Below are 18243 nucleotides of genomic sequence, written 5' to 3'. Positions count from 1 at the left end.
AATTGGTACATAATGGGTACAAATTTTTGGTACCGTTTTTGTTCGAATTGGAAAGAAAAATAAATTGTGCGGGCCAGCTTGACGTCAAGCTGGCACGCCAAAAAAAATCAATTTTTTCGAAATTGGTGGGGGTACAAATTCTAATTTTAGTGGTACAAATTGTTACATCTTGGGTACAAATTTTTCGCGCCATTTTTGTTCGAATTGGAAAGAAAAATAAATTGCGCGGGCCAGCTTGACGTCAAGTTGACCCGCCATCAGAAATTCATTTTTGTTTCGAAATTGGTGGGGGGTACAAATTCTAATTTTAGTGGTACAAATTGGTACATATTGGGTACAAATTTTTGGTACCGTTTTTGTTCGAATTGGAAAGAAAAAGAAATTGTGCGGGCCAGCTTGACGTCAAGCTGGCCCGCCATCAAAATTTCATTTTTTTCGAAATTGGTGGGGGTACAAATTCTAATTTTAGTGGTAAAAATTGGTACATATTGAGTACAAATTTTTTTGTACTGTTTTAGTTTGAATATGAAATTTGTGCGGGCCAGCTTGACGGACGTATTCATAGCATACGCAAATCCAGTAGCCAAAGTCGTGAGGAAAAGAGGCATGGAGCTTGTACGGTACGCTTAAGGGGGCAGTCTACTAAAAATGATACAAAAGCTAACCATTTTTCTTTTGCCCATTTTTAGTAAGTGAAAAGAGATAATGAAATGTAACTCACCACAATAATAGATAATGTTATTCTACACCCGAAAATACGAATCGGAAAAATTTTCAGTGTTGTCATGCATATAAACTACAGTGTGGTCAGGATATGAATTGTCCAAAAATCTACGTTAAGGCAGCGTCTAGAAAAATGAACTCAACGGTAATTGATGACTTACCATGTTGTCTTGGTTCCTTGTTGACTACTTTTTAAATAATATTTGTATTTATTTTGTAATAAACAGAAAGTGTAATTTTAATAACTTTCTGATTATTAAATTGAAATCAATGCAATCTTAAAAGGTAAATCAAATATAGAACTAGTTTTGGTTTAACGCCTCAAGATGTTGCTAACTTTAAAATGTCTCCGTCCCTCTCCTCACTGCTTGTAATGTAGAGCAATCTTTCAATCAGTGCAAAGCATCAACATGAAATAGTGTAACAGTGCTTTCTCAAATACACTGTAAACAATAAAACAGCATTTAAACACTTTTAGTACAGATGTTGAGGGGGAATATATCAATTGTGAGTTTATAAGTGTCCTTTGCGTGTCCAAAAGCGTTCATTCTCCGAAAACAGTATCTAGTATGACATATTTAAAACTTCTTCTCGGCAAACAGTTCGAAAACAAAGTGATAGCATACATTTTGCACATTTTGTAATACATCTGGGACATACTTGGACAACACAGTATCTTTTTCTTCTTCTTTATCTTTTTCTTGTACCCGTTGGGGTGTTGGGTCCTCTGTGCATCGTCTATATTTTACTCTGTTTGCAGCTAATTTCTCCATTTCTTTTAGCGTCTTCTTCTTATTTGCTATCTGCTCGATGTTATTTATCAACATTCTTCTTGGTCGTCCTCTCGTTCTTCTACCTTCTGTTCTGGCTTCTAAATCGGTGAATATGTGTCAACTGGAGGTGTTCGAAGAGTGTCGGTAATGTGTACAGTGCCCTACTGTATCTAAAAATTGTTTATGTATTTTTTTGCAGTGTAGTTTTGTAACAGGGAATGAATAATCGAAAGTTAGTAATGTGTTCAAAATACACACTTCATTTTAGGACTGACTGTAAGAATTAAAGAAATGAATAAAAGAAACGATGCTATCAAAAAACATATTCTATAAGGTGGTTTACTAAATTATTAGGCCTAGTCAAAATAAAAATTAATGAGAACATTGAGAACCATGTAAAATACTTCTTATTGGAATTATTCTTTGCTTAAATAAATTTATATCAAGTTTGCAACAGGAAATATTTTATAATTTCACCTATTCGATAAAGCTAATTAATGGGTCTGTAGCGTATCGTTTTAAAACATTAGTGCACTCTGTTAATAAATTGTTTATTTATTAGTAAATTGTTAATTCATAACTCATTAATTTTTTTAGTGTGGTACTTTTTATTATTTGATTAGAATCCAAGAGATTACAGAATTATTTATACTATTAGAAAAAGGAACTCAACACAAGCATGTAGACAAATTTAACAATGCAAGACAATTTAACAATATATATGTAGAAACATAGACTATGAGAACAATAATATAGGAAACGTTTTACAAAATTTTTCATGATTTACAATTTTACTAACACCAAGAATGCTTAAACTCTTCTCTGTCTCTTTACTTTCTTATTCGCCTGTTCTACGTGCCTCTTGTTCCGCTTTGCTGGCCTCAGAAATTGTTTGTTTATTTATTAAATTGTTGATTTAATTTGACGTCACACACATATATTAGAAAATAACTGGTGAAAAGCCTCTTTGATTCATTATTTACACATAGTCACACATCTCTAGTCCATATGTATAGCGATATAAAATCAATTATTACTAATTGAACTTTAAATTCTAGTACTGCTTATTAATGTGCTAGCTGTGAAGCTTCTCTTAAAGTTTTCCCCTCCTTCGTGGAGCTTTCTAGGTGTCTGTCTGAGTGTCTGAGGAAGACAACCTAAGTTCTTGAAGTTGTAACAAATTAATTTAGTTGCAATAAATAAATGTATTGCTCTGGTCAGAAAGTTTTAGCTTCCAGTCCTAACGGATACAACTACAACAGAATTTAGACGCAATTCCTAATTTCAAAAACTTTGGTAGATTGTTTGCATCATTTAACTTCACAAGGCCTAAATGGTTGTGAGTACTTGAGGAAATTTCTTAGTAGACCGGATTCATTCCTAGTAAACCACACTTCATATCAGAAACATGTTACTCCACATAACTATTACGTAGAAAATGTGAATATTGAATCTTATCAACTACGAACTTCATGTTCAATTTAGTATAAGAATCATGATTGTATTAGAGAAAATTATATTTATTTTGAACACTTATTTTTTTGGACTTCTACAGACAAGTGGTTGTTGAATCTCATTCTCTTCTATAAAAGAATTTGAACCTCATTTGAATATTATAACAACAAATTATTACACATGTTGTTTGATCAGAAAATTTTGTGTATACAAACAAAGCAGGGTTCTTAAAAGACGAAATCAGATTGGATAAACTGCAGGAAAACAAGCATTTTGTTGAAGCTACACAGCGACAAATGATAGTGTTTAAAAAAACTCAATTTCAACACAGGCCCACGAGTCTGAGCATGACTAACAGTTAGCATGTAATTTCAACACTTGTGATCCTGTGTTGCGGTTAACACAGGCCTGGTGTTACCGGTTTGACACAGAGATTATGTGAAAATATCCTGCGGTAAAGCTTCAGAACTAGGTAGTTCAAGAAGAGAACGCAATAATAGAAGCAGTGCCGGGTGTTCTGTGTTGTTGGTAACGCCTCAACTAGTATGATGAACGCAAACAATTGAGTAATTGTAATTGAGCAATTGTAATATTTCATAACAATAGTTTTGTGATCATATTTTATTTTCTAACAACATTCACATGAGTAGAAGTTCTGATAACTGTACACTATCTTCCTCACCGTCGCCGACTATATTTCATTTCTCGTAACTACTTATAAATCATTTTTATCATACTTTATAGTCTTTATAAGAGTCATGTGCGTTTGATACGAAAGAGTTTTTGTAAAAATACTTGCGATGTAAAAGCGAAATAGAGCGCTTTAGTTATCGAGTGTTAATATCTTATGCACATTGTCCTATGAGCTTGTGGTAGACACCATCTTATACGGGAGTTTCTCAATGTTTTTCCATGTATTCCTTCTCTTCATATTTCCAATTGTTTGGTCATCATTTTTGTAGACTCCCTATTGATCTATCTCTTTTACCTCGCAAGACTATCTGGTAGACATCAAACTTAAGATTTCATTTCTCGCATGCCTTCATTCTGACTGAATAAACAAGTTTCACGTGATGTCATCAATGGTCAATTTTATTTATTTGTTTGTTGAATTTTAGCACCCTTTTTCAGCACCGAAAGGCATTCTTATAGTTTACGTAAGGTGGAATTCGAGCCATCGAAAGGCGTTCAACGCTCTCCCATTACGAATCAAAGCCGGGATCCCGCCTAAGGCGCACACGCTAATCTTGAGACAAGCAAGGAGGTTTCAGTGATTGAATTGAGATGGTACGATACCGTATGGTATGCTGGCAGAAAATTAATATGTCAAAAATCATACCAACCGCAAAAATTTTGAAAATAACTCCTATAACTACAAGGATTGCAGTATATCCAAAATAAATCTATACATACAAGCATATCAGTAATAATTTATTTCCTATTTGAACACTGTACTTCATAAATTCTTTCTCAACTAAAATATAATATGCAGAACCTGATTTTCTGCAGTAGCAACAAAAATACACACAACATCCTTTTCTTTCTTTCTTTTTCAAGATAAATTTACAACGAATGAACCTTTCGAGCATAGGGCTGGAATAAAATAAAGACAATATAATTCACTACTAGTAGCTACAAGAAACTTTACTTAACACCCAAAAGGGTTATTGACAAGCAAACGTGTAAGAGCTAGTATGTACTTTTGCTGACGACTGTATTTTCCTGTCGGCAGAATGTTCAATGAGTTAGCGTGTGCATGTCTTTACGGAAACGACGATGATGAAAAATCAACCAATCGTAAGCATTTACGTGTCCATCATCAATGTTAGATGGACTTCAAGGACGCCTGCCGCATAAATATTTTCCTACAGTTTTGTAACGAAGGTAGTATGTCACTTGCTTAAATAGAATGGGCTCTAGACTATTGATCACACAACCAGGAGCGGAGAAGAGAAAAATATCAGCTTCTGTAATATACAAGCGACAGAAAACAGTTCTATTGATTCTCAATATGCACGAATACATACAACGATAACAAATCATGGTCATTTCTTTTTTAACGTGCCATTTCTTTCCTGGTAGATATTTTAAAATATTCATATATGACGCGTTCGTGTGCACAAGGAAATCAAGTAAATTTTTGGACATTTTAGATACTTCTCATCTTTAGAAGCTCCTTCCAGAGCATAAAAGATTCATATCCAGATATTATAAATGTCTAATAATAATAATAATAATAATAATAATAATAATAATAATAATAATAATAAAACAGTGTTACACTTTCCATTTACTTATATGCACCTACAAACTTTGTCTGATTTTCTTAGATCTTTCGAAACTGGACTTGGTTCCCTTGTGCTCTGAACGTCCTATATACATGCTAAATGATGGGCAGTAGAAGCAATGAACCTTTATATTTAATGTATCTAATGTAAATATAACAACTAACTAAGCTTTAATATTTAAAAATGTTGCACTAGATCAATATTTCCCAACCTTGTTTACTTGGCAACCCGCTCGTAAACTACGTTTAGCGTGGGAAACCTGGGTTCTATTCCCGGCGGGATATTATGTGGTTCGGATACCACATTAAGCTTTAAGTCCACGTCTCATATAGCTTCGTTACTGAAAGGGACACTAAACTCACAAATAAAACCGTTCGGAAACCTGCATATTTCACTACCATTTCGCCATTTCCCGCTCATTGGTCATACGACGCAACCCGCAATTTCAGACGCAGAATTCAATAAGAAAAATCAATCAAAGGATAGTATATGTATTCATGTGATATATAATGGTATGCAGGCCTTTGAATTCTGAGTCACAGACCATCAACATTCGGGTGGGTTTATTGAAATTATATTATATATGGCATGCTATCGACGATACTAATCTGATCTTGACCAAATTTGTCATGCTAGTAGACCTCATGTAATTTAATACGTATGCTGTATGTAATATCATGGTATACATGCCATTAGTTCTTGTGTTATAAACCATCAAATTTGTTTTTGTACATAATAAATTCAAAAAAATTCACTGTATTGCAATAAACAAAACCTATCTGATCTTAACGTAACTTGGCATTGTGGTTGACATTCAAAAGCTTTGTATAATTCGAGCTGAGCATGAAATATTATGGTCACAAATCATTACTTTCCAAGTTATCGGCCATCGAAGTTTGGTTTGAACTCAGTGAAATCAAGAAATTTTACTAAAATGTGATTGGTGAAATTTTTCTGATCTTGCTCAAAATTGGGCTGGTGACAGAACTTTGAGCTTAGTACACATATGAAATAATATGTTGTGTAGTCCTTTAGTTCCTGAGTTAATGACCATCACAATTCGGGTTAAACTTAATGAAAGGATATTATACGTATATGACATCCTATTGATGAAACTAATCCAACTTTGCATATCTACAGGTTTTAACAAACTCAATATGCATATGAAATATTATGACCTACGTACCTTTAATTTTCAAGTTATAGCCCATCAAACTTGGGTTTGGATTTAATGTAATTAAGGCGTTTCACTAAATCGCAATCGACGAAATGTGTCTGATATTGACCAAATTTGGCATGGTAGAAGATTCTCACGATCTTTTTATGCTTTCAAGCATGAAATATTATAATGTCCGAGTCATTGGCCATCGAAGTTAGGTTTGAACTCAACAGCAAAGAAATTTCACTAACTTGCAATTGATGGAACTCATCTAATCTTGACCAAAATTGGGATGGTGATAGAACCTTATAAAGGTTAGTATACATATAAAATATTATGATATGCAAGTTTCTGAGTTATAGCCCATTAGCGTTTTAGTTCGACGTAGTGAAAGGATATTATAAATCGCATGCTATCAACAAAACTCATTTGACCTTGACCAAGCTGTCATGGTGATACACAACAACGAAATCAGTATTCATACGAAATATTATGATATGAGGACCATTGGTCCTCCTCGATTTATTTGACCATCAAATTTGGGTAACATCAAGAAATTTCACTAAATCAGACCGATAAAACTAATCCGATCTTGATCGAACTTCATATGGTAATAGACCTTAACGAGCTTAATACGTACCAGCTAGATATAAAATATGGTGTGTAGATCTTTGGATCCAAAATTATTGACCATCAAAGTTGAGTTTGGACTCAATGAAATTACGAGTTGAGTTGAGTTGATTTTAAGTTTAACGTCCCGTTCAGCAGCGAGACTATGTAACACATGAACCTACTGATTAAACGTGGAATCCGAACCACATGATCTTCTGCCGGAAATCGAACCCAGATCTCCAACGTCAAAGGCGCATATGCTAACCGCTTAGCCACGAAGGAGCTCTCAATGAAATTACGAAATTTCAGTAAAACGCGACTGGTAGAAGTCATTCGATTTTGATCGAATTTGGCTATTAATAATAGCCAAACTAATGATATTTATATTTATATTTAGTAAATTGCGTACTATTGTCAAACAATTTAAATCAAAAGTTATTGAGAGATAAAGGCACGCATCCTAGAGGAGCGTGAGAAACGAGCAAAGGGAAGGGGGGCACAGGTTGCTGAAACGTTAATATTGTATATAGCAGAAGCTAAAGAAGACGGTTAGAAATAATTATTCAGTAAAATCTCATCTGAGCCAAAGCTAAAATCACATACACTGAAGATAAATGTAATACTAGCCCAAAAAAAACTCATCCATTGGCTGGTTGACCTGTATTTACGTCCTTTATCAAAAGCAAGGCTGTATAGGGCGAGACTTGCTTGGAGTTTAAAGTGAGATGTAAACAACTCTAATACATTCTGTGCTCTCCCATCGGAAAACGAAACCTATACCTCCTGTACGAGAGGAACCCAGTTCACAGGTTTTACACAAGAGGACGCCAAACAAGCAAAAAAAAAAAAAAAAGTTGGGAATGTATTTTCAAACTGGCCAATTCTTATCTAATTCTGTTTGCAAACAATTCTAATAATTTTGATTTCATGAAACGAAGTTGAATCTATCATTTCTTGATGCTAGCTAACGATTTAGCTAGGTCGTCTCTCTAACCGAGCTTCCAGATATTGTATGTATGTTTAAAGATGCTGTAAACGATTTAGAAATGTTATTGTAAAAAAATGTTCCAATTTAGAAATAAACGAAATCAAGTTTATTTTCATAGCTTTAGTTTAGTATAACTAAATTTTCAACATAACATTTCTTTCGCTTTCAGTTTTTGAACCTGGGGAAAATGAAAATGACGAAGAATATAGGAAAATCCACGAAGAATATAAAAACCTGGTAAGTTTGAAGTTTCTCCTTAAATACTATTTTCAAATTTTTCTTCAACAATTTATTTTAGTATCTTACGGTTACTTTAAAGTAATTTATTTAGAATAATAATTTCGTTGTTTTCCTTAGCATGAATGAATTAATGACATGAAATTTAGCGGTTTATCATTATGTGAAGAATAACATTAAAAATAAAACTTTCTAAAAAGATCTTCTAAGCACTCCTTTTATATATTACATAAAATATCGGTACTAAAGATTTGCACTGTAACCAATAACCGTGAAAATAAGTGCCTCCTACCATGAAAAATATACGGTTTACCGTTTTCCTAAAATAATGGTAGGAGACCGTTTACCTGTCAGATACTTGTGTCGGGCATGCGCATTGGAGAGAAAAAGCACATGTTCGAAGCGAGGATTGATGGCGCATAGGTTCGGATGTGTTGTGCTTTGTTTTGTTTTGTTTCTTTCTTTTGTTTGTTTGTTTAGTGTGTGGTTTTCTGGTGTGATATATACAGTAGGCCTACTACTATTGAAGATATCCTGGAAATTCAACGTTAAGCAAGGTAGTGTATGGGAAAGCACCATATTAATATTTGAACTTTGTTCGGTGACAAACAAAACTTTAGTTGGCTATCGTGGCAAGCAGATCGCTCCAAAGTGTAACGATTCAAAACCAAGAAGCTGCTGGATCTATAAACTAAAGTCTTATGATAGTGTAGCCAACTACGAGTGGTGGTGAAGCTAGAATTAGAATTACAATGTTGAAATACTTAAAAAAAAAGAAAAGAAAGAAAAAGAAAGAAAAAATCTTTTAGGAAAAGTGCTTCGTAGTTTACCGTACTTAATACAGCATTACATAAATTGTGTTGCATCAACTGGAATATTTCATGTTACAGAAATAAAAGTATACTGTCACTCATGTGTACCCGAAGGAGGGGCAGGGGGTTGCTCCCCTAGCTAATGAAAACGTATTAAATTTCTTAATACAAATAAAAAATATCAAATGTAATAGGGTATATAGTAACCAGGAAGATGAGTCCCCTAGAAACTTTTCATCGGGCGCCCATGCTGTCATTATTTTTTTCTGGATAAATGAATTGTTAGATTTGAAAAATATTTCTGTAAATGTTTTTATCTTTAAGTTTGTTCTGAGTACCTATAATCTGTTCTGGTGTCTTGTTGATACATTTGAGCGTTTAATAAATATGCAAAAGTTCGATACTCTGGAAGTTTGGTGACTTTTTTTTTTTTTTTTTTTTGTAGCATTGATGCCACTGCTAATTATGCAAACACATATTTATTAATTTGGGATAGCAAATAATGGATACTGTAGGCATTGTTGTGAGAAGTCATATGGTTTTACACTTGTTTAGTCGTACTTCTGGTCATTCTAAGCTATGTTGTCGTGTGCCTGCTTGGTTATCTGAAACCGTAATAATGTGACTAATCGAATGAATCGCTGATTAGAATATTTAAGGTCTATTAGTCTACTGGTACTCATAGCTAAAATACATGCAATAAAGCTACTCTGATTTTCACGAAGCTTTGCACCCCTTGTAAACAATGCAGACTGCAGTGCAGAAATGTTGCCAACTAATTAAACAAAAAATGTTATATGCAATTTTGTGCTAAGAAATGAATAAACAAACTGAAGGGGGAAAACAATGAGATTAAAAATAAAATGTCATGGGCTTGTGATAGGAGAATCAGGAACCATTTTCTCTCGTTTGCAGTGGCGTACGCACTGTTCTCCTGAATCTTTGAACTACTGTGTAAACGCAGACACGCACCAGGAGGAAGAAGGTTGTAATTTCTTCTACCAGTGTAAATTACAACTAAAACTTACTATCCCCACTCCTAACGTTTCCTCTAGCTGAGAATCTGCCTAAAATGTTAGGATTCAGAGCCACTACTACATGATGACTTAGTGTTCCTACTAGCAGATCTATGATTGGATGGATGGATTAAAGTTTATCTTCCCCTTCAACAATAAGGTTCTATGAGATTAGGACCTACAGCCGAACGAGTGATTCGAACTACATGAATTTCCTCCGGAAATCGAACGCGGGTCTCCTGCCCGACGACGAGTACGCGGATCATATAACAACAAAGGAGTTAATTATCAGATTTAGAAACATGTGCCGTTCACTCACGACTTCTATTCAAAATTGAGGTCTTTTTTTTTTTTAAACCTTACTTTCCGTAATTTTATTTTAGTTTATTTTATTTTAGTTCAAGCACAACACAACAGGCTCTAGGCCCAATTATTGTGTTGCCTTTGACAACGAAATACATATTAATACAAAACAATGAGATATACAAATAATTAAAAGAAATACACATAACAAAATAGACAATTTAAAAAAAACACATTCATATTGTCTTTAGCATATGAGCTCCTTATATGCCGTTTTCAAAACATGCCTGTTTAATTGTTCTTTTGTACACACTTTCCGACATGCTAAATATATCAATATTGAAGTCTTTTTCGACTTCATTGTGGAGAGTGCTTATCCTCCATATAGGAGATTTCCGAAGGATATTTGTTCTTGCCTTTCTTTGATAAAACGTAGATGTGTTTCCTATCCTCGTTCTGGTTGATGGGACTTGAAAACAAAGTAACGAACGCAGCTCAATAGAGTCAATTTTATCATGTATTAATTTATATAAAAATATTAGATCATTATATCTTCTTCTTTCGTATAAAGTGGGTAGTTGATAATTTTCCAGTAACTCTCTGTAAGATTCATATTTCGGGTAAAGCTCAGTTTTCCTGTACGTTAGAAGTCTTAGGAATTTTTTCTGTATTCCCTCAATCATATCACAGTATTTTTGCATATTTGGTGTCCACACAACAGTAGCATATTCTAACTTAGACCGAACGTAAGTGAAGTACAATTTCATTAAAGTTAAATCATTACGAAACTCTTTACCTAGCCTCATGATAAAACCAAGGTTTCTATAAGCCTCGCTCGTTACTGTTTCCATATGATGTTTAAAGGTTAAATTTTGATCAAAGAAAATTCCAAGATCTTTGATATACTTGGGAGAGCTTAATTTTGTCCCATCAATCGAATAAGTATAGTCTACATAACTATTCTTACGTGTAAAACGTAGGAAGTTACATTTATTTACATTCATTTTAAATTTATTTTTATTACACCATTCCATAATGTTAGTTAAGTCTTGTTGTACTTTCTCGCAATCATCAATTGAATCTACCTTAATATATATTTTGAGGTCGTCTGCAAATAGAAGACAGTTAGCATGTTTAATCCTAGTCGGCAAATCATTCACTGCTAAGAGAAACAAAAGCGGTCCGAGATTTGAGCCCTGGGGAACTCCTGACAAAGCATTGAACTTTTCAGAGATGCACCCTTTATAAACAACTGATTGCCTACGGTTACTTAAGTAGGAAGATATTAACTGTTTGTACTCTTGAGAAAAGTGGAAAGAGTTTAATTTGGCTAGTAAAATGTCATGATCCACTAGGTCAAAGGCTTTAGAAAAGTCAGTATAGATTACATCCACCTGATTACCTTTATCTATCTCCGTTGAGATGTAGTTAGTAATGATGGCCAGGTTCGTGGATGTTGATCTATCTCGTACAAAGCCGTGTTGGAAGGTCGATAGCACGGGTTTCACATGATTTAGAACACGTTGATAAATAATCTGTTCAAATACCTTTGAAAATGGTGACAATACTGATATGGGTCTAAATTTATCTATATCTCTAGTTCCGTTGGCCTTCGGTATCGGACAGATTATGGTTTCTTTCCACTTTTCTGGAAAAATTCTTGTCTTTACTGAGATATTCGCTATAATATGTATGGGATATTTAAGAATGTCCATACAACCTTTCAGTATATAAGGTGGTATGCCATCTGAACCACAAGACGTTTTTGGCTTCAATTTTCTTATCGCTTCTTCTACTTCTTCCATTTTTATTTCATTGAGTACTAACAGATCTAATGTATCATATACAGGTTTATCAGGAGTGTAATGTTGTATATTATATTTAGCACCGATATCTGAGTATACTGACCGAAAATAATTAGCAAACGCATTAGCAATATCGTTGTTGTTTTTTAATTCCTGACCATTAAAGGTAAGAAACCCAGTTGAAATATGTTTAGTTTTACTTTTAATGTAGTTCCAGAAATAACAAGGGTCCGTGCCTATTTTATTTTCCGTTTCTAATATGAACGTTCTAAGAGCTTGTGATATTTCTAGTTTTATTTCCCTGCGCATTTTGCGAAACTCCTCCCTGTGAAATGAAATATTCCCCTTTCCACTTTTCCACTTTTCATGATGGTATGATTTTGCTTTAAGTTTTTTAATGATACTAGCCGTAAACCAGCACGGATAATTATGGTTAGTGAGTTTCTTAGGAGGAACACTTGCACCTAAAACGTTATGAAGTATTTCGTAAAATTTATCTACTACAACATCAACATCATTTGAAAGCTTAAGACAGTCCCAATTCACATTTGATAAATCATTATACATTTTTAAGAAGTTAGCCCTTCTAAAGTTGTAACCCTGGAAGTTATTTTGGGATTTCATTTTTGGTGGTCGTTTATATGACCATAAGATTACCAGTGCTGGATGATGGCGATCTTCGGACACCAATGACATTTCCGCTCTTTCAACTTCCACTCCTATGTTAGATATTACTAAATCTAATGTACGATTATTTTCGTTTCCAACATTGTTATATGTACTTAGACCAAACAAGCTCATGAAATTATACAAACTTTTACAAGTACCAGTTAAATGCTCAAAAGAAAATGCCACTCCTGTTATTTCTGGAATATTAAAATCTCCAATACACAAAACAGCACTTCCCACAGAAATGTTGCCCTCAATGAATTGAAAAAAGTTTTCGTAAACAGCCATGTTTGAATCCGGTGGTATATAAACAGCACATACAAATACGTTTGATGACCTTATTGCTACCTTTGCTATTACACATTCAAATCCCCTATCATATGAAGCAACATTATAAACAGAGTGCACATGCAGCCCAGCTACAACAACTCCCCCTCCTTTAGCCCTCCCAGTCAGTTCAAGATTCCTATCTTGGCGAAATACGGTATATCTTGAATCAAAGAATTCCGCGTTGTGTATACCATCACAAAGCCCACTCTCAGTTATTATAATTAAATCGTAATTATTTGCTAATACATTTGTATAGAATTCAAATTGTTTGCTACGTAGTCCATTCGCGTTTTGATAATATACAGAAAATTGTTTATTTTGAGCACTGCTTTTGTTATCAGATTTGCTGGGGGGATTAACAATGCAGCAAACTGAGCCATCCTTCTGTCAAGGTCGCCCCTTTCCCCTTCCCCGAGACACAGTTGATGCTCTTGTTTTTCTTGGAGGATGAGAACTAGAGGGTTGATTGTGGGGGGTAACTGGTTCACTCACCTGTGCTTCGGAATGACATTCCTTTGCCACCGTTGCCATCTCCGGATTCTGATCCTCTTTTGGACTCCACACACTTACTGCGGTATTCACAGACACTTCACTATTATTCAGACGCACTTCACTGTTATTCACACGCACTTCACTCTTCGCAGCCTTTAATTCATTTAGTGTGTAAGGTTTGTTGTCTATATAGAGTTTATCAAACCGAAGCCTAACGTTCTTTCCACGAGATTTCTCCTCCTTTAAAAACATGTTAAGTTCTCTTCGAGTCTCTCGAACGGCTCTTGAAAAGTCTTCCGTTATAACAACAGGAGAACCTTTTGCACGAAATGCATTTTTTAGAATTATTGTTTTGGTCTTATACGAAGAAAGTTTAGCAATGATTGGAGAATTTTGACCTTTCCCTAAACGATGTGCCCTTTCAATATCATGCGAACTAAGTTCGATTCCCAATTGTTCCTTGCAGAATGCTCTCACTAAGTTTTCAGATTCTTCCCACGTTTCATTGAGTTCTCGTCGTATGTTACGGAATATAATGTTGTTTCGTCTCGAGTGATTTTCCAGTTTGTCGATAGTTTCCCTATTTATTGCGATCTCCTGCCTTAGCATTTCATTGTCCTTCCGTAAGTTAGTTACTTCCTCCACTACATTATCCATCTGCTTCTTGAAATCTCCTACCACGTCATACAGTCCCGTAATTTTCTTATCCATTTCTTCTAATTTCTTGAATAAGTCGTCCGTTGAATAAGGCCCAGGGTTTGTCTCAATGCCGCTAATAATTAGGAGAATCGCTACTACCGTAGTTACACTTATTGTCACACCAAACGCAGCGTCATAGCACGGACCGGTTTCTAGTTTGCAACACTGCCCACGAGCGATACCTTGAAATAGGCCTATTCTTGCTCTCCAGCTCTCCACACCAACACCCATATTTCACACCTGACTGATTTCTGGAGCTCAAGAAATACACGTCCGTCACGTACGGTTGTGTCCCACAATTCACGGTACGGTTGTGTCTTGGGGGGCCGCGGTGGCTCAGTGGTAGAGCGTTCACCTTTGGCACATGGGGTTCCTGGTTCGATCCCAGCTCGCGTCAAGTGAACCTTGTGGCGCACAAACACCGTGTGCGTGGGTTTCCTCTAGGTCCTTCAATTTCTTCCCACTTTCTTCATTCCACCACTCCATTCATGTTTTCATCATCACCGTCTCCTTTAGCCTAGCCTGCATAATCGTGGGACGTAAAACTCAAAAGATTTTATTTAATTTCATTTTAAAATTGAGCTCCTTGTACGTTTCCATTACAGGCGAGCGAGTGTTTGGAACAAGCAACTGTTCATTCTACAAGAACTTGAAAACTACTGAGTTTACTTATTTATTGAATAGAGAATTTATTATTTTATTTCCTTTGTTGTATGCAATAAAATACCTATAAAATATATTTTGAATCCTCGTGACTTATCCTTTCATTTGATATCTAACAGAAAAGTTACGCCATAAACTAATATGTCATGAGAGTATGAAGATTCTATCGACATCCAAGAAACTTTTTAGTTTCTACATAGGAATAAAGACATATTATTTAACATGCACATAGTACCTCCTCACCTTCACTGCAGCCAGAAAAAAATAAGACTCAAAAGTTATGAACATTCCTATCTAATATTATAAAAATTCTTAAATGTTGAAGATTCCTTTGTACATTATTTCATTTCTGGCACCGAATATTCGGTTTTTGCATCTTTTAAATGGTCATTTATTCTGATTGCATTTTACAAAGGCGATATACAAATTATAACATCTATTGGAAAATCTAATATATTGAAAAAGATGTAATTTTGTATATATGTATGTATATATATCAAATATATATGTAAAAATGACTGAAATATATTTAGTACATATTTCATTATGAATTTACATTTTTTTGTTTCTATTTTTTATTTTTAAACAAAATGTATTTTATTTATAAACAGAATGAACGAAAAATGCACCACACGTAGCCCCATTTTTCGGTATTAGTCTTCAGCACGAAATTATAACTGAAAAAATTAGCCTCATATTACTTCGTAATGAATCACTAAAACAGGTTTTATCCTCTTTAACTTCTCTCTATCCCCCTTACTCTCTCTCTCTCTTTTTAATTCACTATTTCCTCATCTCTAATGAAAGGTCAAACAAAGATCTGAAATATTATAAGGAACTTATTATCTTCAATAAGAACAGCGAGTTCACTTGATTTCTCTTTTTCATTTTCTTAGCCCATTTTCATGAAATGACAAAACTGTTTGACAACCATTCTTTGTGAAAAACTGAAAAACAACTATGAGTTAGCAACATTGAAAATGAGCCTAATAACAGTTTATTCTTCCATGAGCAAATAGTACACAACAAATGCAATGTATTATGGTAATTAATGCATTGTTAAGGCGCAGTAAGAACATTTAGGATCCGACTCAAAGTATGTATCTATATGGGATCGAAATCTTGAACCAAAATCGAATTTGTAAGGGAAAACTGTTACAACAAATGACAAAACACACGAAGTGCGCGCCACAATTAAAAGATGTCGCTCAAGGAAGCCAGCAGGTTACATGCTGCTTCGAGTCATTCTATTAAACATAAACAAGACAAACCCGTAAGTGCAGAAGAATAGCAAATACTTTACCAAACGATATCAACGTTTTCAATTCACTTCAAGAAAATTAAGACCTATAATAGCTAATTTTCATGTTCTCATAGAATATTTATTTACTTACTTTGTAGTACTGAAGTTAGTATTTGTTCATTCGCATGCTATACAATGTAAGAAAGCACATCAATAAATTGAAGTTAAAGGGGAAAATTACCATCTGTTTTTCATGGATATGGGTAACGATTTAGGTAATAGATGAAAAAGAAACAATCTCCCATAATGATAAATATGCTTGCTGTAACATACCAGCACCATCTCTATCGTTCAGTTGATAATTTGACGTAACTCATTGTACTTTCATCTATAATTACAGTTTGGAGGAAAATAACAATGTTCAGTTGCTCTTAAAGAAGGGGGGATAATATAGTATTGGGTATTTTCCCCTATATCACGGCAATGGTGTGAGAGTGAGACGAGTAATGCACATCGCAGTAGCAGAAATACATGCACGTGCTACAGCAGAAATATTGCGGGAAACAAACGAAACAATTTACTCTTCACCAATCAGTAAATAGTCGTGCGCGCAGTGATACAACATCAAGTTACGCGGTTTGTTTTTGAAAGGTGCAAAGGACTGTGAAAAACCGATTAGTCTTAACATTGGAACAGAATATAGATTTATCAATATCTTAAAAAGAATGGATGTTTGTTCCAACCACATCTTCAAAGCGTGCGAAAACTCAGCTATAAAATTCAAGAAGTAGTTTTTTTCTTTATGTAATATTGAATCCTCTTCTGGTGTTTTGTTCAATACATGACGAAATTGGTAATTTTGAAAAGAAAAAGCAATGTATGTTCAAGATGATGTCAGAACAAGGGTTCGATATTACAAACTAAGAATTAATTTCAACTTTTATTCTTATGGATATTATGCACGTCGTAGGTGCAACGCTTCTTACGTTCACTTTTGTGTTTTCTTTAGTTAAGTAGTCTTTAACACCAGTGGACCAGCGTGCACTCGAGTTGCATCAATCGAGGAAAAATTATTGCTAGCCAGTGTGTGTACTAATACAGTTTCCAGCAATTCGATGAAAATTGGGTCAATATATATTGCCCAGCTAGAATTCTTACTGGATCTAGCAAGAGGGCATGCTGGACCGGCAAGGATCTCTAGATAGGGAATCGGTGTGATAATTACCGTAAATCTTGTACGGTAACAACACACCTGTGCTTTAAAAAAAAAAAAAAAAAAAACGACCCCTAAATATTACGATAAATTATTATAAAATATACGGCATCAAATTTGTTTCTAAACACGGCCAGTATTATTTTGCTTCTAAATATACGGTCTGCCGAAAAAACGGTGGTCCGTAAAATTTAGGGTAATCGGATGGCAGCGAGAGTTGACGGTAATCGGTCAGAAATTTAAGGCGAAATTTTTTACAAGACATGAAACATCTACAGTTAGTCAATAATGAAGATGAAATAGGAATAAAATAAAATAAAAGATTTTGTGCTGTAATATTATAGACAGTACACATATTTTGGTAAATCAGTTCTGGCATAAAGTTAATAAATTAAATTATCATAAGAACGAAAATTAAGTTTTAAATATCCCTCGTTTGAAGTCACGGATTCGAGTGTGTTAGAACACCTCACATGCTTCTCAGGAGCCAGTTCTGGACAACGACACTTTGGCTTATAGAGTGGTCCTCACAGTGAAAATCTCGGACTACAGAAAAGATTTAAGCATACTTGCGGTAACAGCAGGTAACGGCGTAAATCCAGTCGAATATGGCAAAAAATGCATTTTTAATCGGGAAATTACACAATAACACACAACACTACAATGGAGATTTTTAAAACTGAATTACCCCAAATGAGTACAGCAATAAACTCAGAATTCAATATTGAAAAAGCAGTCAGTACCACAGATTTTAGGGGTAGTA

The 18243-nt window shown here is 34.6% G+C and overlaps 1 protein-coding gene across 2 annotated transcripts in view; it reads left to right on the top strand.

The window, feature by feature from the left end:
- The window catches only part of LOC145664402 (cilia- and flagella-associated protein 36), a 117812-nt gene that overhangs the window by 35739 nt on the left and 63830 nt on the right, over nt 1–18243 (top strand). For both annotated transcript variants that reach the window (XM_081731078.1, XM_081731077.1), the window contains exon 2: nt 8168–8235. In XM_081731078.1, coding sequence (XP_081587204.1) covers nt 8168–8235 — 68 coding nt within the window. The remainder of the gene's footprint in view (nt 1–8167; nt 8236–18243) is intronic.

The sequence above is a fragment of the Thermobia domestica genome, chromosome 11, assembly GCF_964235325.1.
Source record: "Thermobia domestica chromosome 11, izTheDome1.hap1.1, whole genome shotgun sequence".
In the NCBI taxonomy this organism is placed as follows: Eukaryota; Metazoa; Arthropoda; class Insecta; order Zygentoma; family Lepismatidae; genus Thermobia; species Thermobia domestica.
This window is presented reverse-complemented; position numbering and strand designations above follow the sequence as displayed.